Source organism: Jatropha curcas, chromosome 6, assembly GCF_041381405.1.
Source record: "Jatropha curcas cultivar XTBG-Jc1 chromosome 6, XTBG_Jcur_1.0, whole genome shotgun sequence".
Lineage (NCBI taxonomy): Eukaryota > Viridiplantae > Streptophyta > Magnoliopsida > Malpighiales > Euphorbiaceae > Jatropha > Jatropha curcas.
This window is the reverse complement of record NC_143156.1, coordinates 25,581,446-25,605,353: the sequence shown is the minus strand read 5'-3', so window position 1 is coordinate 25,605,353 and position 23,908 is coordinate 25,581,446. Positions and strand designations below refer to the sequence as shown.

Sequence of the window (23,908 nt, the reverse complement as noted above, 5' to 3'; positions counted from 1 at the left end):
TGGATGTGCCTTGGAATGATGGACCAGCACCGGATGTACCTGCACCAAAAGAAGAGGTAAAAGGTGGAGGATTGTCCTCCTCCATGTTAGCACCATCTGCTGCCTCTGTTCCTGCCTCATCAGTATTCCCCTCTGGAGCACCCACTACTCGGTATGCGTCCCCGATTTTTTCGATCAACTTCATGTGGATCATAACATCCACATCTAGTCGGGTGCCACGCCCCCCTCCAACACTCTCATGTACTGATCTAGGTGGTTGCCAAACCTTTCTTGTTGATCTGACGAGGCAAAGTCGAAAGGAAGTGCAGGAGGTGAAGGAGGTTGAGGAGCCGTGGAGGATCGCGTAGTTGAACGCTTTCGAGCGGCAACGGAGGATACGGGTCTGCTGCGTTTGTATCTAGGAGGCATTGTTGGAGTTGATTATGTGAAAATTTTGGGTGGAGAGTGTTTGATTTGAGAGAAAAAGGAGAAGAAAAGAGAAAATTTGAGAGAGAAGAGGTGACGGCTAGGGCGTGCGAGGTGGGGAAAAGAGGGTTTGGGGGCGTGCTCTTTAAATAGGGGCGCCAATAAATGAGTTGGTCTGATCGTGGCACGGCCTGGGCGTGCTTCCCTCTAACCTGCAAAACAACAGAAGGGACGTACCTGGCACGGGCGTGCTGATGGGCACGCCTGGGGCGTGCTCTTCTCTGCCTCTCGAATTGAAAAGTGCCTGTGGATAGCACGGGCGTGCGATCTGGCACGCCTGGGGCGTGCTTGTCTCTGCCTCTCAAGTGATCTTTTCCCCTTGTCAGTAGCACGGGCGTGCCACTTAGCACGGCTAGGCCGTGCTCTTCTCTGACCTTCAAGTGCGTTTGTCCCTTTTCTATGGCACGGGCGTGCTCTTCTCTGACCTGCAGGTGTCAACACCTTGGAAAAAATGCACGGGCGTGCTTCGGGGCACGCCTGGGCAGACTGGCTTCTCAGCTTATGGCACGGGCGTGCCATTTAGCACGGCTAGGGTGTGCTCGGTTTTGGATTTCCACTTTTTCTACAAAAAACTCTAACTAAAATAAAAGAACACTTATGGAGAAAATTTAGGGAATTTGACAAATGAAATAGAGAATAAAAACAAATAAATGGACGAAAATTAAGCAAGAAAAGTAGATGGGTTGTCTCCCACAAGCACTTTTGTTTAATGTCGTTAAGTTCGACGCACTTAGCCTATTTTAGGTTAAGCAAGACCGATTGTACTCTTGATGGGTTCAAAGTTGTCATTATGATAGCTTCTCAGACGTTGAGCATTTACCTTGAAACTTCGATTTGTCTTACCATCTACTATTTCAATTGCACCATGAGGAAAGATTTCCTTGATTGTGAATGGTCCAGACCATCTAGAGCGCAACTTACCAGGGAATAACCGGAGCCTAGAGTTGTAGAGCAATACCTGCTGTCCGACCTTTAGATCCCTCATGATAATGCGCTTGTCGTGCTATTGTTTAGTGCGATCTTTGTATATTTTAGCACTTTCATAAGCATGGAGGCGCATTTCATCCATCATGTTCAATTGTAACAAGCGTTTTTGTCCCACTTCTTTGGCATTAAAGTTGAGAAATTGAATGGCCCAAAACGCCTTATGTTCTAACTCTACAGGAAGATGACAAGCCTTACCGTACACCATGCGATATGGAGACATACCTATAGGCGTTTTGAATGCCATTCTGTAGGCCCATAGAGCATCGTCTAGCTTTTTGGACCAATCCTTTCGTGATTGTCCAACAGTGGTTTCGAGGATCTTTTTGATTTCTCTGTTAGTGACCTCTACTTGTCCACTTGTTTGAGGATGATATGGAGTACCTACACGATGAGTGACACCATATTTTGCAAGAAGGGAATCTAAATATTTATTACAAAAATGCTTACCTCCGTCAGTGATTATTGCCCTAGGAGTGCCATGCCTTGTAAAAATGTTTTTCTTGATGAAGTTCATTACACTTTTGGCATCGTTATTTGGAAGAGCGATAGCCTCTGCCCATTTTGACACATAATCCACCGCCACTAGAATGTATTGATTTGAATATGATGGCGGGAAAGGTCCCATGAAGTCCAGACCCCATACGTCGAAGATTTCGACTTCAAGGATGCTATTTAGGGGCATCTCATGTCTCTTCGAAATGTTACCTAACCTTTGACAACGATCACAAAGACAAACATAGTTATAAGCATCTTTAAAGAGATTAGGCCAATACAAACCACTTTCTAATATACGCGCAGCCGTCTTGCTTGCTCCAAAGTGACCTCCACATTCCATTGAATGGCAGAACTTAAGGACACTTTCTATTTCAGTTTTCGGTATACATCTTCTGAAAAGCTGATCACTGCAATATTTGAACAAAAATGGCTCCTCCCAATAGTAGAATTTGATATCATGAAGAAATGTTTTCCTTTGTTGGTAAGAAAAATTGGGAGGAGGAATTTTGCAAACAAGATAATTAACTATGTCAGCGTACCAGGGGGTTTGAGCATTTGCTACTAGAAGAAGTTGCTTGTGAGGAAAGCTTTCATTGATTTGTAGCTCGCTTGTATCTTCTTCCCCCAATTCAAGCCTGGAAAGATGGTCAGCAACGAGGTTCTTGGTCCCCTTTTTGTCGCAAATTTCTAGGTCAAATTCTTGCAATAAAAGTACCCAACGAATGAGTCTCGGTTTTGCATCTTTCTTTTCCAGCAAGTATTTGATGGCGGAGTGATCTGTGTAGACTATTGTTTTAGCTCCAATTAGATATGCTCTGAATTTGTCAAAAGCAAAAACAATAACCAACAATTCTTTTTCCGTAGTTGCATAGTTTAATTGCGCATCATTCAATGTGCGACTTGCATAATAAATAACATGCAACTTCTTGTCTTTTCTTTGGCCAAGAACAGCTCCTACAGCATGATCACTAGCATCACACATAAGCTCAAAGGGTAAAGTCCAATCTGGTGTAGTGATGATCGAGGCTGAGATTAATTCCTTCTTCAACATGTTAAAAGCATCTAAACATTCTTTGTTAAAATCAAATGGAACATCTTTAACTAACAAATTGCAAAGAGGTTTAGTGATTTTTGAGAAATCCTTTATGAATCTTCTGTAAAACCCTGCATGCCCAAGAAAACTCCTTATACCTTTCACTGTGTTAGGAGGAGGTAGTTTTTCAATTACCTCAATTTTCGCCTTGTCTACTTCAATCCCTTTTTGAGAGATTTTATGCCCTAAGACAATACCTTCACTCACCATGAAGTGACATTTTTCCCAATTTAACACAAGGTTAGTATCTTCACATCGTTGCATTACTAAAGATAAGTTATGAAGGCATGCATCGAAGGAAGAACCAAACACAGAAAAGTCATCCATGAAGATTTCAATAAATTTTTCTACCATATCTGAAAAAATGGACATCATGCATCTTTGAAAGGTTGCAGGGGCATTGCATAGCCCAAAAGGCATTCTCCTGTAGGTAAAAGTGCCATAAGGACAGGTGAATGTGGTTTTCTCTTGGTCTTCAGGGGCTATAGGTATTTGGAAGTACCCTGAATAGCCATCTAAGAAACAATAGAAAGGATAACCTGCAAGTCTCTCAAGCATTTGATCAATAAAGGGAAGGGGAAAATGGTCCTTGCGTGTTGCTTTATTTAGTTTTCTATAATCTATGCACACACGCCAACCTGTGACTGTTCTTGTTTGGATTAGTTCATTGTTTTCATTAGCAATAACAGTCCTACCTCCCTTCTTTGGAACAACTTGGACAGGACTTACCCAATTACTGTCTGAAATCGGATAAATGATACCGGCATCTAGGAGTTTGATGATTTCAGCCTTGACTACCTCCTTCATGTTTGGGTTCAGTCGCCTTTGGTGCTCGATTGAAGGCTTGTAGTCTTCTTCCATCAAGATCTTATGCATGCACACACTCGGGCTTATCCCTTGTAGATCTGAGATAGACCACCCTAATGCCTTCTTATGCCGTCGTAGAACCTGCAACAACCTTTCCTCTTGATCAAGCGTTAAGTGAGAAGAAATAATAACAGGAAAAGAATGGTCCTCACCTAAGAATGCATGTTTTAAATGAGGTGGAAGTTGTTTCAGTTCATGCTTAGGAAGTTCCTTTTCTTTTCCATTCAGGGAGCTCGGTTCATTAATGTTATTTTCGACATGCAAAGTGTTGTCCACACATTCATCAACAACATCAATTCTAAAATAGTCTCCATAGTCCATAGGAAGTTTACACGATTTAAGTACGTCAAAGACAATCTCTTCCTGTCCAACTCTTAAGGTCAACTTACCCTCATAAACATCAATTAATGCTCTTGCAGTTGCAAGAAAGGGCCTTCCCAGAATTAGAGATCCTTCCCTGTCCTCATCAATGTCAAGAATAACAAAATCAACAGGAAAGATGAATGTACCTACCTTTATAAGCATGTCTTCTACAATCCCTCTAGGATATTTAATTGAACGATCTGCTAGTTGCAAAGACATCCTTGTTGGTTTGAGCTCTCCCATACCTAGCATCTTAAAAACTTCATAGGACATAAGATTAATGCTAGCACCTAAATCTGCCAAAGCTTTTTCAAAGTCAAGATTACCAATGTTACAAGGGATAGAAAAACTTCCTGGATCTTTTAACTTTGGAGGCAGTTTGTTTTGGATAATTGCACTGCACTCCTCGGTTAACATTACCGTTCCTTGATCATCAATTTTTCGTTTCTTGCTCAAGATATCTTTTAGGAATTTAGCGTAGCTAGGCATTTGAGCAAGAGCTTCCGCAAAAGGAATATTGATTTGGAGCTTCTTAAACACATCCAGAAATTTGAGGAAGCTCTTGTCATCTTGTGCTTTCTTTAATCTTTGTGGAAAGGGAACAGGGGGAACATAGGGTTTTACCTTTTCCTGTTCTTCTAAGTCAATGATAGGCACCTTTGGTCGTTCTTTTTCCTCTGTTTCTTTCCTTGGTGGTTCATCTATCTGTTTCCCACTCCTCAAGGTGATAGCCTGTACTTGTTCTTTTGGATTTTTTTTCTAAATTGCTAGGTAACGTACCTTGAGGTCGAGATGCCATCATGTTTGCAAATTGCCCCAATTGGATTTCCAAATTTCTTATTGCGGCCTACTGGATTTTATGGTTCTCTCTAGTTTCATTCATGAATTCCATGTGTGATTTGGAAAGAGCAGTGAGAAGGTCATCATGGGATTTCTTTTCTAGAGGGTGGAAACCAGGTGGTGCATTCAAGGCATTGTTAGGATTACCATAAGATAGATTAGGATGATTCCTTAACCTGTTATCATATGAATTTGAATAAGGGTAATTCTTTCTTCCTTGATTCATCACATAGTTCACTTGTTCCAAAGTTTGTGGATTTAAAGAGTCCATGATGCATTCTCCAATTCCATGCTGTCCATTACACTATCACAAACTTGCATAACAGAATTTACAGGATTAGTAGTTAACATGTCCAATTTCCTTACCATGTTATCTACCTTGGCATTAAGTGCTGTAATGGCGTCTATTTCATAGACTCCTGCGGTCCTTCTTCTTTCGGTATTGTTTTGGTAGTGGCTGTTGCTTGCCATTTCCTCTATCAACTCATATGCTTCATCAATTCCTTTCTTTTCAAAGGATCCACCTGCAGCTGCATCTAAGGTAATTTTTATGTTAGGAGATAATGCATTATAGAACGTTTGTACCTGTAACCACTTGGGCAAACTGTGATGTGGGCATTTTCTTAACAAGTCCTTGAATCTTTCCCAAGCTTCATACAAGCTCTCTTGATCATGATGAGCAAATGTCATTATCTCATTGCGCAACTTGGTGGTTTTTGAGGATGGAAAGAATTTAGCTAAGAATTTTTGAGCTAATTCATCCCATGTGGTGAAACTTCCAGCGGGACATGATTGTAACCAAGATCTGGCTTTATCCCTAAGAGTGAATGGAAAAAGTCTTAATTTGATTGCATCTTCAGAAACACCGTTTTGCTTGAATGTGTCACAAATTTCCAGAAAATTGGTGATGTGGGCATTAGGATCTTCACTAGGCAAACCCCCATACTGGATCGAGGTAGAGAGCATTTGGATGATTGCGGGTTTGATCTCAAAGTTATTGGCTTCTACCCTAGGTCTAGTAATACTTGAGGTTGTCCCATTCAGATTAGGTGTTGTGCAATCCCTTAAAGTGCGGACCGGATGTTGAAGTGGTGGTCCGACTATGTTCTCATTTATGTTTTCGTTTTCGTTGGCCATGTCTGCCTGTTGTTCGAGTTTTATTTCCCGTGTTTTTCTTGCTGCGTTGTGCCTACGATAAGTTCGTTCAATTTCCGGATCAAAGATTAGAGGTTCAGTCCTCCTCGATCTTCTTTGCATAAAACACCTGGAATAATTCTTAGAAGCAAATTAAATAAAAATAAAAAGAGTGTCTAAATTAACAATAGGGTAATTCGTATTGATATTGATACGCCAATCCCCGGCAACGGCGCCAAAAACTTGACAGCGTTTTTCGCAAGTGTACGAAATCGCAACAAGTAGTATAGAGTAAGAGAGTATCGTATCCACAGGGATTGTTTATCAATTACCAAAATTATGTTAACCTATTATTATTTAGACGACGATAAGAGAGATTTGCTGTAAGGTAAATAAAATTTAAAATAAAAATAGAAGAGATCAAACACAAAATTCAGGTGAAAAGAAATCAGAGGATTTAGCTACTAGGGAATTTGATTTCACTTAATTCTATCTAGTTTATTTTATTAGTTCATTAATCAACTTTAATTGTTCAAGTAGGAGAAACAACCCTAAAGTTACTAACAAGCTCTCCCGATTTATTGTTAGCTATTCTAATCCAGTTTAATTACCTATCTTTAATAATGAAATTAAACATAGATCAGATTATTATGTTTTATGGTTGTTTTGTGAGTTCACAACTTAATAATTTATTAACTTATGAAAACCTCCCTTGAGTCAAACCATATAGCTTCCGCATCAAGTTATTATTCTCAAGTAAATTATTATCTTTTTCATATCAATAACCCTTCTCCCGAATGTAATTATTGAAATACTTCAATCCAGGGGAAATTTTCTGCCTGGAAGCCTTAAGCACAATAATAAGTTATAACAAGAACAAAGAAAAATAAATCTAATATTATAAATTGGAATCGAATTAAATTACATCAAAACCCTAGTATAAGAGTTTAGCTAGACATAGTAATTAATTTAAACTCAATCATACTTGAATTATTCATCATATTTAAAGACAGACAATAAAGAAAGAAACAAGATGAAGAGTTTAGAATAAAAACTGTATCACAACTATGTTGAAGGCTTCCTTGAATCTTGGCACAATTATTTGATGCTTGGAATCTTCGAGAGAGAGGAAGAATTATGTAAAGAAATTGCATAAAAAAACGAGATCCTTTGCTATGAGAAGTTCCTCTCTTTATATAGAGTTCCTGAAGGCAAGTCTCACTCCTTTTAGGAAATAGAATCCTTTTTTTGTGTAAAATCCTTTATAGGAGATCATGACTGTTTAGGCTTTTGATTTCTTCTTGATTAGGACTCATTTTTCTCCTAAAATTGGTCTAGGTCTTGTTTAGTGTGTTTAGGAAACTCCCTGAAGTCGGCCCATGTGAGAAAAAACTTGATTTGCGTATTAAATTCACGCTGGTTCCGCCTGCGCAGCACGGGCGTGCTATATGGCACGGGCTGGGTGTGCTTTAGTCTGGAAGTCTGGCCAGTGAAGCACGGGGCGTGCTAGGTAGCACGGACTAGTGAAGCACTGAGGCACAGGCGTGCCACCTAGCACGGGCAAGGCGTGCTTTTCTCTGGAAGACTGCCTAGAGCTGCCATGGGCGTGCTATGCTTGACACGCCCTGATCCCATTGTAGCACGGCCGTGCCTTTTGACACACCCTGGCCTTGCTCTCTTCTGTCTTTCCTTTGGTTTCCCTGGCTTCTAGCACGGCTGTGTCTTTTAGCACGGCCCGGGCGTGCTAGAAGCTAAGTGCCTTGTATTATAAAGTTCTTTTATGCGCCAAATTCCTGCAATTTTCTCTTAGATCAAGCAGATTAAAGATCAAGGAAGCTTTTGAACACAATTATACTAAAAGTGATTTAAAGTAATAAAAACTTACTTAAAATTCTAATAAAAACTATATTAAAAACACTATGAAATTAATACCTATCAAGGGACTAATTATATATTAGTGCAAACCTTGGGATTAGTTGGATAATTATGTAAAACCTGAGGGACTAAATAATAATTTTCCCTTATTATTAATAATAATATTATAATTAGTTTTATGATTGTGCTGATAAGAATTTAAATTTAATAATAAATTTCAGTTGCCTCTTTAATTGGGCACCTTCACGTCCTTTTGCTTTTAAGTTCTTTAATTAGTTGTGTTGATTACATTCACGGTTGGCAATATTGCTATGGATAGGAATTGAATTTACTTCGTGCGGCTGCTAATGCATTTAGAATCATTTAACCCGATGAACATGCATGTGGGTTTCTTATCCTCTGTTTTTCCTCTTGTTGACTAAGTTTTTCCTGTTTATGATAATGCATTGCTAATGGTGGTTTTGTTGCTAGTGGTGGTTTTGCTATTTTAAAAAGCCAAGATGGTGCTTAATGGGATGTGATTCACTAGTTCTTGGACAAATTTTGGCATTGATACTATATTCCCTTTTGCTAGTTTTTCTCTGGATCCCTTTTTTAGTAATGAACATATGTTTTTATCTCTAGTATAAGAATAAATAAGATGTAAAATGGCACATAGTTTATAAATTATTTTTAATTTAATCTTAACTTAGATTATACTTGAACTTGTAAATATTAGTACTATGTGCATTGAAAAACAATGAACCTATTTGTTTGAAGGGAAACAAAATAACTAGTACTAGAAAATATTAGAAGGTGATAAGAATAAATAAGCTTATTAATTCACATATATGGTTTAAATCAAAAAATTCAAAAAATAAAAGTCTATAATTAATCATTAAAGATACCTAATATACAAATGTTTAGGGAAAAAAAAAGCAACTATATTTTAACGATGGTTTAATTTTTTATTATTTAAAAGTATTTTTGAAAAATATAATATGCCACCTATACATTGTTTTAATTTTTTATATGCCACGTGTTATACCACTTGGCAATCCGGTGCCAAAAAATGAATTAAAATAGCCAAAGGCATTTTCAATGTTACAAAATTAAAGTTGAAGCATTTTTTAAGTTACAAAATTAAGTTTAGGTATAATTAAATGCATATGCCCTAAGTTGAGGCACCACCAATGAAATTAAGTCTTCAATCGAATGAACTTTAGTTGCTAGTTCCAGCATATGCCCTAAGTTGAGGCACCACCAATGAAATTAAGTCTTCAATAGAATGAACTTTAGTTGCTAGTTCCAGATAAATTTTTGAAGTTACTAATTTTAAACCAATATTGATTAAACTTCATTTTGATTCTAATTCAAAGCAGACGGTGATGATGTCTATTTATTTGTAAGAGAGGCATAAATTCCATTTGTATGAGCTTTAACTATGTTATGATACATGTATTCAAAATTACTCTTTTTTTATAATTATGAAATAATGCATTTTTTTTTTATTATTGTTGTTATTATTCTTAAATTTTTTTTTTTTAAATGAATGATGCGTTTGGGTTGGTTGGAGGCCTAGTAGTGGCCATTTTGCCTTTGGAGAATGTTGGTATGATATAGAAGTGTTTATTGAAGTGTCTTTATATTTGAGATTTGATTGAGTTGTGCCGAAGTGCTGTCGAATTTTTTTCTAAAAAGATCAATATGTGGAATAGTACACTTACCTTTATTAGGGTAAAGGTAATAAATGAACTTAGTGAATAAATGAAGTTAGTGATTTTACATTTATATATAGTTACCTTTATTATAGAAATAACCTTAGTAAGTTAGAAGTGTAAATCGAACATCAGATTGTGGCATGTTTTAAGGATGGTTTAGACTAATGCAATTACATATAATTTGCCCTTTATAAACACAGTGTTAATTAGGTAAGAAAAATGCGAAATAATTGAGATTGGATGTACTGGAGGTTCGAGGTCAATGGGATATTAAGACAAGAGTTCCTGCAAGGATTTGAGGCGTTTATACAGTTTGCAGTTGGTAATCCCTGTTTTATGGATGGTAATAAGTTGAGCTGTCTATGTAATCACAAGAAGTGTCGAAATAGAGCCTTCTTAGACATCGATACAGTGAAACTTCATTTGTGCAAAAATGGGTTCGTGGAAAATTATTATGAATGAATACATCATGGTGAACCTCGAGTTGCCAGTGGGTCAGGCCACTCTATTCCGGTAAGTTTAGAAGGTCAGCCTTATCAATTTCTGCATAGTAATCAATGCAATGATATGGTAATCGATGCGAGTAGAGTAGAATGTCATTGGGATAATATGGAGGAATCGCCAAACGTAGCAGCACAACAATTGTTTGACATGCTAAGTGCAACTAACAGTGAACTGTGGCTTGGATGCAAGAATCATTCAGTTCTATCTGTTGTGGCACGATTACTACACATGAAAGCGGAGCACCATTTTTCAGAAAGGTGTTACGATGATTTTGTGCAGTTAGCAAAGGAAATGTTGCTTGAAGGCCATTCAATGGTTGATAATTTTTATCGGACAAAAAAATTAGTTCGGGGATTGGGACTACCGGTAGAAAAGATTGATTGCTGTCATAATAATTGTATGATATTTTGGGGTGTTGACTCAGAATTCAGAGACTGCAAGTTTTGTAATCTTCCAAGATATCAATGGCGGGGTCAAAGGACTGGTAGAGTACAAAGAGAGAAGGCTTTCAGGAAGATGTATTATTTCCCTCTTGTTCCTCGCCTTCAAAGGTTATATGCATCTAAGGCGACAGTTGAACATATGACATGACATGCTTTGCATGAATATGAGGATGATATAATGACTCATCCGTTAGACTCTGAAGCGTGAAAACATTTTGATAACATTCATCCTGTGTTTGCTGCTGCTATGAGAAACGTGAGATTAGGGCTTTGTACTGATGGGTTTCAGCCGTTTGGCCAATTAGGACAACAATATTCATCATGGTCCGTCATTGTCACACCATATAATCTACCACCGTCAATGTGTATGAACGATGAATATATGTTTTTCTGTGTAATTGTTCCTGGCCCTACTAATCTGAAACATAAAATTAATGTGTTTTTGCAGCCTTTGATTGTCGAACTTAATTATTTATGGGAATATGGGGTTGAAACATTCGATATTTCGACCAATCAGAATTTCATAATGAGAGCTGCTTTGCTTTTTACCATCAGTGATTTTCCAGCATTTGGAATGTTATCTGGGCGGAGTATGGCAGGCAAATTGATTGGCCTGTCCTCATTGCATGGAAAACACTAATGCATTTACACTAAAAAATGGAGGTAAACAATGTTGATTTGATTGTCATCGCAAATTCTTACCGGAATCTCACCCTTAGAGGAGAAATCGACAATGCTTTAGAAAGAACACGACTATTGTTGAACCCCCTCCGCCTGTGAAGTCTAGAGCTGAAATATTACAAGAAATTAAAGATCTGGGGCTTATGAAAGTTACAGAGTTAGGAGCAGATGAGGCAAATGCAAGAATTGGCAGGAATAGCGGGTGGAAAAAGCGAAGCATCTTCTGGGATTTGCCATACTAGAGTTCATTGCTTATCCGTCATAACCTTGATGTGATGCACATAGAAAAAAATGTGTTTGAAAATCTGTTCAACATTGTCATGAACATTGAAGGGAAAACCAAGGATAATGCAAAAGCGAGAGCAGACATGAAGGAAATTTGTCGTCGACCAGAACTCGAGCAATCTGTACTTATTGGTAAGTTTCCAAAGGCATGTTATTGTTTAGATAAACCCTAAAGGCAATTATTGTGCGAATGGGTACGATCATTAAGGTTTCCAGACGGATACTGTTCAAATATGGGTAGATGTGTGGACATCAGGAAGTACAGATTGTTTGGCATGAAAAGCCATGACTGTCATGTTTTCATGCAAAGATTGATCCTTGTGGCATTCCGGGAATTATTACCAGGGAAAATTTGGGAAGCAACGACAGAATTGAGTCTCTTTTTCAAGGAATTGACAATGACTGTTATCCGATGCGATGATATGGACCAATTAGCGCGAGAAATCCCAATAGTGATGTGCAAATTGGAGTTAACTTTTCCACCCAGCTCCTTTGATTCTATGGAACATCTGCCGGTTCATTTGCCCTATGAATGTCGTGTAGCAGGACCGGTACAATATCGATGGATGTATCCATTTGAGAGGTAAATCACTAACATCCCATTCTAATCATTACATCATTTATTTGAACTCATACTTACATATTGCCATTGTACAATGACAGACACCTGCAGAAAATTAAAAAGAACGTGCGCAATAAGGCAAAGGTCGAGGGATTGATTTGCAATGCATATTTGGTGGAAGAAGCTTTCACCTTCTATTCACACTACTTTAAACAACATGTTTTCACCAAGCATCGGAGAGTGCCACGTAACGATGATGGAGGAAATCGAATACAATCTGAGTTTGAAGGAAATCTAACAATTTTCACCTATCCTGGGCGTATGATTGGTAAATAAAAAACAAGATGATTGACTGATGCAGAGATACGAGCGGCTCAAACCTATATTTTATTGAATTGCGAAGAGATTACACCATTTGTACAGTAAGTATAAATATTGTAGACAGTTTAAACCCGGCGTGGGCTGTAGTTAAATCATACTTATGCTAATTTGGTTCGTTGATAAATAGGAAATATATCAATCTTTTACGGCTTCAAAATCCCAATTTGACTGATACTGCAGTTGATGCAAAACTGGACTCCGAATTTGCAGAATGGTTCAAATATTATGTAAGTTACTTTCAATGTACACAACATGGAATGTACATTTATTAAATCTCACTCCTGTCATTACTATTTCCCATAGGCTTGAAGCTCGGGAATCGATATTGGTAACAGATTCATTACGGATCTAGCAAAGGGACCTCTACCGATTGCTAATGCCTACTCTGGCTACTTTGTAAATGGTTATAAGTTTCACACTGAGGGTTATGGGAGAAGCAGAAAGATAATGAACAGTGGTGTTTGCATAAAGGGATCAAACTATAGTGACGTGTCAAATGATTTTTATGGGAAATTGGTTGAGGTTTTGGAGTTAGAATATCCAGGCCTACCAATGAAGTGCACAATCTTGTTCAAATGTGAATGGTTTGATCTTACGCTAAATGTTGGCACGAAGGTTCATCCTAAGTATAATTTGGTAGATATTAATCAAAGAAGAAGATATACAAAGTATGAACTCTTTGTGTTGGCAATGCAAGCTGCACAGGTGTACTTTGTCCCATATCCATCATTTAAACGAGATCGTTGCGATTGGATGGCAGTGTATAAAATAAAGGCTAGATCAGTTGTTCATGCACTTGAAACCAAACAATCTGCTTCACTCGCAGTATCGGAGCCATTTCAAGAAGTTCGGGTTGATACGCAACCGATGCAAGTTGTTGAAGATTTAACGGATAGATTGGATGATGAAAGCCGATCTTATGTTGAAATAGGAGCATCGGATGATGAAGAGGAAGAAGATCAAATCATGATGGGTACCTCAGAAGACGAATATGAAGAAGAGGAAGACGATGAAGAGGAGAAGGAAGCAGATGATATTGAAGACACTTAATACTTAGAGTAGTTTTACTGTTACAAATTGATAAATGTATATCTAATTAATATTATTAATGAAGAATTTCAATGTTATTAACTTTTTTTACTCATATTTACCACATGTTTTACAATTCATATAATTGTATAAATTCATTTTATCTACGTTCTGATATCTGTAGTACAGATGGCTAGAGGCAGAGCGTTTGATTCCGACGCATCCGGCAGTGGTTTGTGTAGAGGTCGTGGCCCAGGACGCAGTGCCCGTGGACGACGAGGGTCTATCCCTCCTTCTTAAGGTACGTCAGGGCTTCATCCTCTGCTCAGCGACCAGTACTGCCGCCATCACATCCTTCTTTAGGTACGTCTGGGGCTTCATCCTCTGCTCAGCGACAAGTACTGCCGCCATCACTTCCTTCTGCTCCTTCCTCTTTTACCCCTATTTCTGGACCAGTATAGTCTCCACCAGCTGCACAGTCACCTACTGTGCAAGGTAATCATAAATGTCATTACTGTCATTTCAATTATATATTAATTATCTGCATTTATAACATTTGTCACTTCTTTTGCAGCTTCATCAGATCCACGTATCAGCCTCGGTTTGGTAGCGGGACAGTAAATACTTATTCACTTTTTCCAAAGGCATATTTTGTTCAGATTGTGATTCTTTCGTCTAATAATATTTCACTTTTATTTTTTTTTCTCAGCATATATCCATCTTCTCGAGCATCGAGGCAAATTATGAGGATAATCAAGCTATAGCTACATAAAGAAGGATACACATGGGATGCCGTACCACAAGAGGTGAGAGACTTTTATTAGGAGGAGTTTTAGGTACGCTTTGGTTTAAGTTATATCATCATTCAATGTTTACAATTCATCAAGATAACTCCATAATATTCAAATGCTATTTTTCATTTTTTACAGAAGCATTTCATATGGGATGAGGCAATTACGGCTATGCTGAAAGTGGCCTGGGAGAAGTTATGCGGTGATCGATATGCTGACTTCACCTATAGGATGAGAAGAAGCGGTAATAAGCAGCAGTGCGTGTCTCAGGAGATATGGGAGAGCTGACAAAAGGCTTGGGAGGATCCTGCATTCAAGAGAAAGCAGAGATATTTACACAAAACAGGCGCAGTGAGAATGGCAGTGATGGAGCAGGACCTTCTCAACACACAGGCGGATCAATATCTGCTATAGAGACAGCTCGATTATTAGTAAGTCAACTAGTCACAGTGTATGAAACTAATATTATTAATGAAAGGACACTATATGTATTAATATATCATGCATAAAAATTCATTACAGGCTAAACAATTAGGTCGTGAGCCAACACCGATTGAGGTGTTTACATACACTCACATGAAGGACCACGATCTTAATACGTTTGTCAACAGACGTGCGGTGAGCGTCAATGTAAGTAACAATGAATAATATTTACATTTAGCCTCTACTCGTTGCGAAGATGTACAAAGTTCAATATAATAAAGCTTGTAATTGCATTGATTAATTAATTTTTTATTTTCAGGAGAACTATACTACAGCTCGGGAGCGTCTTGTATCTTCTCAGACTGATGAATCTGAAGCTAAGTCAAGAATTGATGAGGTAGCACTTTATCTCGAGGCTGTAGGGGGCGAGAAGAAGAGGAAGGTATACGGTATTGGGTCTCAGGCATCGCAGAGAAAGAAAGATAACAATACCGACTTAATGAATGGAAAAAGAGGAGATAGAGGGGTGGATTCTTGGTTAGGATAGATGAGAAAAAGTTCAGGAGATGAAAGGGTTCTCATATTGATAAGATGACAATGACAATTGTGATGACAATAGAGATGAGAGAAAGGAGTTAATGGGATGTCTTTAGGATCTGTCTTTTTCGCCCTCCAGCGAGTTCTAGTGGGCAAGCTTAACATCATATCACTCTTCCCTCATCATTGAGTTCTCATCTAGCCTTGTTTTGGTTGATCGATGCACCAGGAGAGCAGATTGAAACTTTTATAGGTTTTGTAGTTTTTCTCTTCGCTTTCTCTAGCTAAGATCATTGTCTTTTGACTAAATCAGAGCTCGATATAGGTATACTTTGACTCACCTTCACCTAATCTACGATTTAAGTTTGTTAATTTCTAGCTGCATAGTTGGAATCAAAAATACCCAAAATGGGTGAATGACTGAATGTTCTTTAGCTGATTCTAGGGAAATGGTTCAATATAAGTGAAATTTAATACAACATTTTATGATCCTTGCATTATAACAAACATTTTGATATGTTATTTTCTCATTTTGCTAAAGTTTTGAGATTCTAGCCAACCTGTACAACGGCAATGACAGTGTCCGATAAAGGAAAGTGAGCAAGATCATTTTTGAGCTCTGAGTTGCACAAAGGGAGAGGATAGAGGATGGTATTGAGGTCATTTAGTGCCTAATAAGCAAAATGGATATGAACAAGTAAAACCCAACCATCCCACGGGGATTTTTAGTTGTTCAAAATATATTTAATTATTAAAAAAATAAGAACTTATTTATCAAATTATTAACTTTTTACATTCATACATCAAAATAAAAAATTTTGTAAAGTTTATAAACTAAAATTGCAATTATCCTAATTGAAAAGGATACCTATGCGTACGTGTCTGAAAGACCAAAAAAAAAAACCCCGAATGAGGTAAGTTGGTGAATTTAATAGGATTGAAGGCTACATATGTAATTGACAGATTGACAAAGGTTAAATAGGGTAAATATGTCGTATATATAAGTTGTTGCTTCTAAGCAAGCATTTCTAGATATCATGTCACGTGGACCACTCTTAATCTCTGTCTACTATTCTAATCAAATATCAAAAAGAGTATTCCTTGAAGGCTAAAGGCAAAAAAGGAAGAAAAAAAAACAAAGTAGAAAAGGAGGACAAGCTACTCTTTTTCTATCATTTCATATATTACTTCCCTTGCAAGAGTTAATTATCAAGAACTAAAGCAACAAACCAATTTTTTAATTAATTTCTCTCTTAAAAATATTAGTGAAATTCAAACATTTTACAAATTTATGAAATTCCTTTAACTATATATTGTTTAGATCATCATACATTAATTTTTCCTTTAAATTATTTAATTTCTTTCTAAAAGTATCCTTCAAATTCATAGATTTTATACTTTTTATCCTAACCAAATTAATGTGAAATTCTATAGATTTTTTATATTCTATCAATCCAAACAACCACTTATTTTCTTTTGAGTATATATATATATATATATATATATATATATATATATATATATATAACTAAAAAGCTCATACTACATTCACTCAGTTGTTCAACTAGGTAGATTATAGAAGGCAACAATAACTTCAACTTTACATATACTACTAAAACCCTATAAATATATATATGGCTCCTATCACCACTGTGACATCCCAGACTTGGGGCACTACACCTTAGGCAAATCCCACATCGGCTAAGCATAAGGTGAAAGTAATGTACATAAAGGGTGGCAGGCCTTAGGATGCCAAGACGCGTTTGGGGCTATCAGGCGTGGCTTCGCTGGCCTAGGAACAAAACCGTGCGGGCCCGTGGGCCCAAAGCGGACAATATCTTGATAGGCCTAGGCTGTTACAATTTGGTATCACAGCCAAAGCCTTGTCCCTCTAGCCGATGGTGGGGCAAACCTTAGCGAGGACCCTGAGTCCCTAAGGGGGGTGTATGTGACATCCCAGACTTGGGGCACTACACTTTAGGCAAATCCCACATCGGCTAAGCACAAGGTGGAAGTAATGTACATAAAGGGTGGCAGGCCTTAGGATGCTAAGACGCGTTTTGAGCTATCAGGCATGGTTTCGCTGGCCCAAGAACAAAACCATGCGGGCCCGTGGGCCCAAAGCGGACAATATCTTGGTAGGCCTAGGCTGTTACAACCACCCTCTTCTTCATCCTACTCTCTTCTTTTGATCTTCTCACCAACCCTCAATTCTTAGCATTCCATTCTTTAACTTATCAAGAACCTTCATTAAAATACGCGTTTTGAGCTATCAGGCGTGGTTTCGCTGGCCCAAGAACAAAACTATGCGGGCCCATGGGCCCAAAGCGGATAATATCTTAGTAGGCCTAGGCTGTTACAACCACCTTCTTCTTCTTCCTACTCTCTTCTTTTGCTCTTCTCACCAACCCTCAATTCTTAGCATTCCATTCTTTAACTTATCAAGAACCTTCATTAAGATATGGTTTTGCTCTCATGGATTTTCCAAACTTCCCATGATCGTCTCTGCTAATTGTAAGCTTTTTCACTTGGGAACAATCTATTTAGTGCTTTTTTCTTTTTTTCTTTTTCTCTTGTTTATATCTTCTCTTTGTTTATTGAAGTTACAATGAGCAAATCTTGTTATACGAAAGGCTTTGTTTAGATCACTATTTTTGAATAATTTAATTTTTATATTCCATTTTTGTTTGCATTCTGTCATCATCTTTATATATATATATATATATATATATATATATATATATATATATATATATATATATATGTGTGTGTTTGTGGAAGTTTCAAGTTTGTTTTTTGTTCTTGGTGATTTATAATACTGTTTTAAAAATATGAAATTAGAAATCAATGAATTTATCAACAATATTATTCCATTGCACAGTGCTATCATATCATTTTTCTAATAATTTGGTTAAAAATAAATCATTTTTAATTTATTAATTTTTAGAACCGTTTTTTAAAACTATAAATATATATAGACTTTAAGTGATTATTCTAATCAATAGTCATCATCATAATTCAACAAAATATATATATATATATATATATATATATATTAAAAAAGGGCAAGTATTAGGTGAGGCTAAAGACTTGTTGATAGTTAATAATTGATGCTGGGTTGCAATTACATAATAATATATATATTATATGTTTAGACAGCTTAGTAACATTTTACAAATAATTGCAGTTGAGACATTAAATTGTTATTAAGGGCAAATTTTATTTCTTACAATATGACTTGAATTATTTTTTTTATTTTAACTTATTATTTAAAGAAAATAAAAAGCATAAGAATATTATGATTTATATATATTATTTTATTATTTTTTTGGCTTATACTACTATAATTTTTCTAGCATGAATCCAAATATATAATAACTATTTATTAGTTTTACTAATAATTTATAATAATATAAAAAGTTAACTTGAAAAGTATAAAATTTATAAAAATATTAAATTCAAATATATAAATAATTATTTAAAGTTAAGTTGAAAAGTATAATTTTTGTTATTGAAATTTAAAGTTTCCACAACATAAAATTGTATGAAATGGGATTAATTGAGCGTAAGCCTGTCAATGCTAAAAGATCAGTATTAAATAATTAATCAATTAGTTTGTGGCACTTATATGCCCTTTGTAAATTTCAATGTTGCAAGGAGGGACGATCAACTAGTTGACTATTACCAAGGAATGCATAAATATGTAGTTTTCTAGTTTATACTGTTCAGCATTAATCAGAAAATTTCAACCTAAAAGCTTTTTCTCTCAATATAAATGGTTTGATATGGTTTGCTTACATAAGTGCAATTTCACAATATTATAGAAAAAGCCTATAGATTTGAGGTCTTCAAATGCTTTAAAATTTGCCAGGCATGAGCCCCTAAAATTCAAGAAAAGAAAAAACAAAATGCGAAAGATTGAACTTCGATTTTTCTGTGATTAATGTATGCTAATCACTTTATCAACACTTCACACATCTTCTCCTTCATTCCTATTTTCCAAACGAAGACCAGCATGATTCATGAAAATTTAGCAAAAGAATTTTATAAATGGATTTGTAATTAACAGTTAAAACTTACAAATAAAAATTTTTTTAAGGAAAAGAACGTACTCGACCAAAGTTTTTGAAATCTGCAAGAGTTGATCTGCAAAAATTTACTTATTTACTTTAAAATTTTTATATACTTAAGTTATTAAATATAATAATTTTAATAAGAAAAATATGTAGTTCCATAGAAGTAATAATGTCTGCAAGAAAACAAATACAGAGTTTACTTAAAATTTTATACATTAAATAATTAGTATTATAATTTTAATAAAAAAAAAATATGTAGTTCAGGAAGAATGTAAATAGCTGCAAGAAATTGAAAAAAAAATTTTTTTGACCATTTCTCGATTTGTGCCTGTCAATATTAAAATATTTTGTTATAAAAAAAAAACCAAAAAAATTTTAATAAAAGTTTGGTTTTCTTTTTCTATATAGAAAAAAAATTATAAAAAAAATAGTGCAATTCTCTTTTAAAGAATATTTCTGAAACTTATTTTAAGATGAATTGAAGTAACATTGTAATTGTAGTATTATATTATATTGTGTTATTTGGAAAAAAAATTGAATATCACACGTGTTACTATATTATATTTTGTTATCAATTTAATAGTTTAACTAATATCTACTCATATAATTTTGTTTAATTTTATTTTTTATTATAATTACTATTATTTACCTTAATAGAAATTATTATTTTTATTTTATTTATGAGTAAATATTTTTTATTCTACAATAAAATTAAATTTTATATATTGGTATAAACCTTTCTATTAATTTTTTGATTTATAAACATTTTTATTAATTTTATGGAAAAGTTATAATTAAATACTAGAAATAATACTTGCATTTGCCTTATGAGTTGTCTAAGATATGGCTCTGCTATGTCAATTTCCATTTTGGCATTGTACTTGTATTCTTAGCCTATTTTTTATTACTTTTAAAAAAGTATTTCTTTTCTTCATTTTGAACGCCTGTATAATCTCATTAATTATTTTTTTATGAAAAAAAAAAAACCAAAAGGATAATACACATCAGCTAAAATAAAATTAATTAGTAATTTGCATTCGTTTTTAGTATTTAAAATAACGGCTAATTTTGGATTAACTAAATTCTTTCTAATAACGTTAAAGTAAACTAAATTCTTTCTAATAACGTTAAAGTACATTCTCTCATATTAAGACTTATCTTGTGTTCGCCAAAATTAAGTTTAGTGCTTTGAGACTAAGCTATCTTAGGTTATTGTAAAAGAAAAAATATTAAAATAATATAAATAACAATCCTTATTAAAACATTGTTTTAATTGATATTTAGAATGACATGCAATAATACAAATTAGGATTCCATGCATTTTACTTTAATTTTCTGCATTCCAATAAAACTGGTTTTTGCAAACTGAAGAAGAAAAAGTTATTTTGTTTTGGTGATTTTTGTTTGTAAAAAATCATTATTTTTTACACAAAATTATCACTTTTTACAGAAAAAGATGACTTTTATAGAATCCAAATAAAAATATAAGTTTTGGAATATATTTTCTGTTAAAAATCTTCACTCTAAAAAAATAAAAATAAAAATTCAAAAAAAAAAAAGTAATCAATAAGGTGTGACTTTTTAATTTTATTTTCTATTATTACATCAAATTTCATTTACGGGCCAATTTTTCCAATCACTGACACGTTGTCGTTGAGGTTATCCAGCCTTGGTTTCGTAAATTTCGTTTTGGGTCTTTCTTGCGAGAAATATAGTTGACAGACAAATTAAACACTCCAGCTAAAGCGACTACATAAAAATTCTGAAAGAAAACACTTTGCAATCCAAGAGAGATATGCATCTATGGCCCTCAATGAGAATAAGAGACTCTTTCAAGATCGGATATCTGAAAAAACTGGAATGGAACCTCCAGAGGATGAACAGAGAGAAGAAGCGGTCTCAACAAAGCAGTAGCAACCAAGAGAAACTCTTAGACGATGATACTGTTGAAAAAGTAAACGGTGTCGTTGATGGAAGAGTTTCAGAAGATACATCCCTTTCAAAGATTTCTTGTTTAGTTAAATCTGCTTTGGTTTGCAGAGAAGTTCTCATGGTTCTCACTTGCTGCTACTGTTGTTTCCGCTGTGGAGGTAAGTTGATTTCTTTGCTTCCCTTCTAATTTTTCGTTGCATTTTTATTTGTTTGTTTATGAATTTGTGTTGGAATCGTTGCTCATTGATGTGGGTTTTATTTTTATCCGTTGAGTTTGTATATGTTGATTTTCTGGATTTGGGTTGAGAAAATTCTACGTGGTATTTGCTTGATGGGTCTGTATTATGATTAATTTGGCTTCTAATGTATTTATTTCTTGAATTCTATTTGAATTCAATCGATGACTTACATTATATGACTTTGTACGTCTGTTTCCGTTTTAGGAATAGAATCTTTGGGTTAATTGATGAATTGGAGGAAGTTTGGCTGTGACTTTGAAGGGAATTAATGTTGATAGTTCGAGCTTAACAAATGGTATCATTTTGTTGTCTTTTGAGTGGGAAGAAAAATTTTCATAAGATGAGCCTTGTGGCCTTCAACTGGGAGTTTTTTGGAATATAATTTGTAACAAAAAGGACGGTAAGGTATTAGTTGCTTTTTCTCTCTGCAATGTCTTCCTACTCCTTGCGTCCTTTTTCTTGTGCATTCATATGCTACCATAAACTCAAGGGAGATTAGGATCATATTAGTAAGTGCATTCATTTCCTAGTAGTCCTCTGAGCAAATAAAAAATGTAGGAAGAAGAGAGAGGGACTCTAAGGCTTCATTTAGCATTTCTATTCCATCTGCTTTTCAATATTTTTTTTTTTTTCACGGAAGGGGAGGTAGAAATGCCTTTTGATATACTTTGGAAAAGCGAGAATGATATTGCTAAAAGCTAGTCAAACCTACCTGTCAATGGGAAAAGCATTTTGCAAATTCAGGTTTATTTGCCAGACATGCTTTCCTATCACCATAAGATTAGATTGTTAGGTGGTACTTGCTTTCTAAAATTGGACTAGAGGTCAAACCGGTCCATGGCCGTTCTACAATTAGATTGAATGAAACAGAGGTGCTTCGTTGCATTTCTTTTGACATCACATGAGTGGAGGGGGGCATTGAGAAGATTATCCTGAAATCAAAATAAATTGGTCGATATAGAGAAGTCCTTATTTATTTTTATATAGTTATGGGTAAAATGGCTAAAATGCTACATGCTGGTGTGAGCACAGGGTATTGAGTGCATAACTGTATAAAATGCTAAGATGAATACTGGCAACACAAGGTAAGAAACGAGTGCATGTGTGTGAAGATCAAAAATAGAATAGCTATCAAGATGGGATAATGGAGATGAGTGATTGGATACAAATATCAAGGTTGAAGAAAAGGTAAGCCCGGAAGGCCTCCAAGAAATTCCCAACTCATTTACAAAGCTGTAAATGTTGATAAAGAATTTCCTCATTATCTCTATCATTCTTTGGCGGAAAAATGGGTTTAGATAGTAAATGAGTTAGAGATTTCACAGTCCAAGTGTTTAAGTTGAAGATACATCAGGTTAAACCTGTAATTTGACCATATTGGCCACATTAGACAGCTTATATGGATTAAATGTCAGGCCACGTAAGCGGACATGTAGATATATGTAGATTCAATTTTCTCCTATTAAACAACCTGACTGTCCACTCATCAGGAGATACCAAATTGAAAAAAAAAAAATGCAAGTTTAGACACTTAATTATCACTATTTTCCATTATTAGACACTAAAATAGAAGAAAAAACAAATTCATGCACCAAGAATAACATTATCTTTCTTTTTTTTTTTTTTAAAGGAGAATTATATAGTAATTAGATTTTGAATTTTTTCAGTTTTTTTCTATTGAAGTGTTTAAAATATACTTTTTATTAATTAAAAACATTTGGCTGGAAAATTAAAATTGAAAAATTTACTCAAGAGATATTAAGTATAAACATTCATTGAAGTTATTTCTCTTTTTTCATTTTTTTAAAACCTTTTATTATCTCTTCAGAAAAAAAAACTTTTTATTCCTTATACTTTCCTTTCAATTTTCAAGCTAAAATAAAAAAATATGGAGAAAAGAAATAATAAAAGAAGATAATAAGTTAATAACATGAAGAAATAAATAAAGTAAAGAAATGTGGTATATAATAATAATTTCTGATTTTTAAACAAGAAATTCTAATTAAAAACATATAATTGTAAAGAACAAATTATTGCTTATAATAGAATCTGCCTCTAGTTTGTTTGCTCTCTTATTCTCAAAAAAAGAAAAAAACAAAAAAAAAAAAAAAAAGCATTCATAGATTCAGTAATTTTGAAAAATACAAGGAAAACATCTGCTTATATGCACCACAATACAAAGAAGACGATACTTAATGCTCTTACA

The 23,908-nt window shown here is 35.0% G+C and overlaps 1 protein-coding gene, 1 non-coding gene and 1 pseudogene across 2 annotated transcripts; all 3 read left to right on the top strand.

The window, feature by feature from the left end:
- Nucleotides 1-5,712: 5,712 nt before the first annotated feature.
- Nucleotides 5,713-5,818, top strand: LOC149495802 (small nucleolar RNA R71). The gene has a single exon (XR_016321542.1). It is a non-coding gene; the product is annotated as a small nucleolar RNA R71 (small nucleolar RNA).
- Nucleotides 5,819-10,428: 4,610 nt separating this feature from the next.
- Nucleotides 10,429-14,004, top strand: LOC149495801 (uncharacterized; annotated as a pseudogene).
- A 7,158-nt stretch (nucleotides 14,005-21,162) lies between these two features.
- Nucleotides 21,163-23,305, top strand: LOC110008802 (uncharacterized). The gene is made up of 2 exons (XM_089722217.1): nucleotides 21,163-21,621; nucleotides 21,907-23,305. The coding sequence occupies exons 1-2, from the start codon at nucleotides 21,327-21,329 to the stop codon at nucleotides 21,924-21,926; spliced, it is 315 nt and encodes a 104-aa protein (XP_089578343.1). The 5' UTR covers nucleotides 21,163-21,326; the 3' UTR covers nucleotides 21,927-23,305.
- Nucleotides 23,306-23,908: the final 603 nt, after the last annotated feature.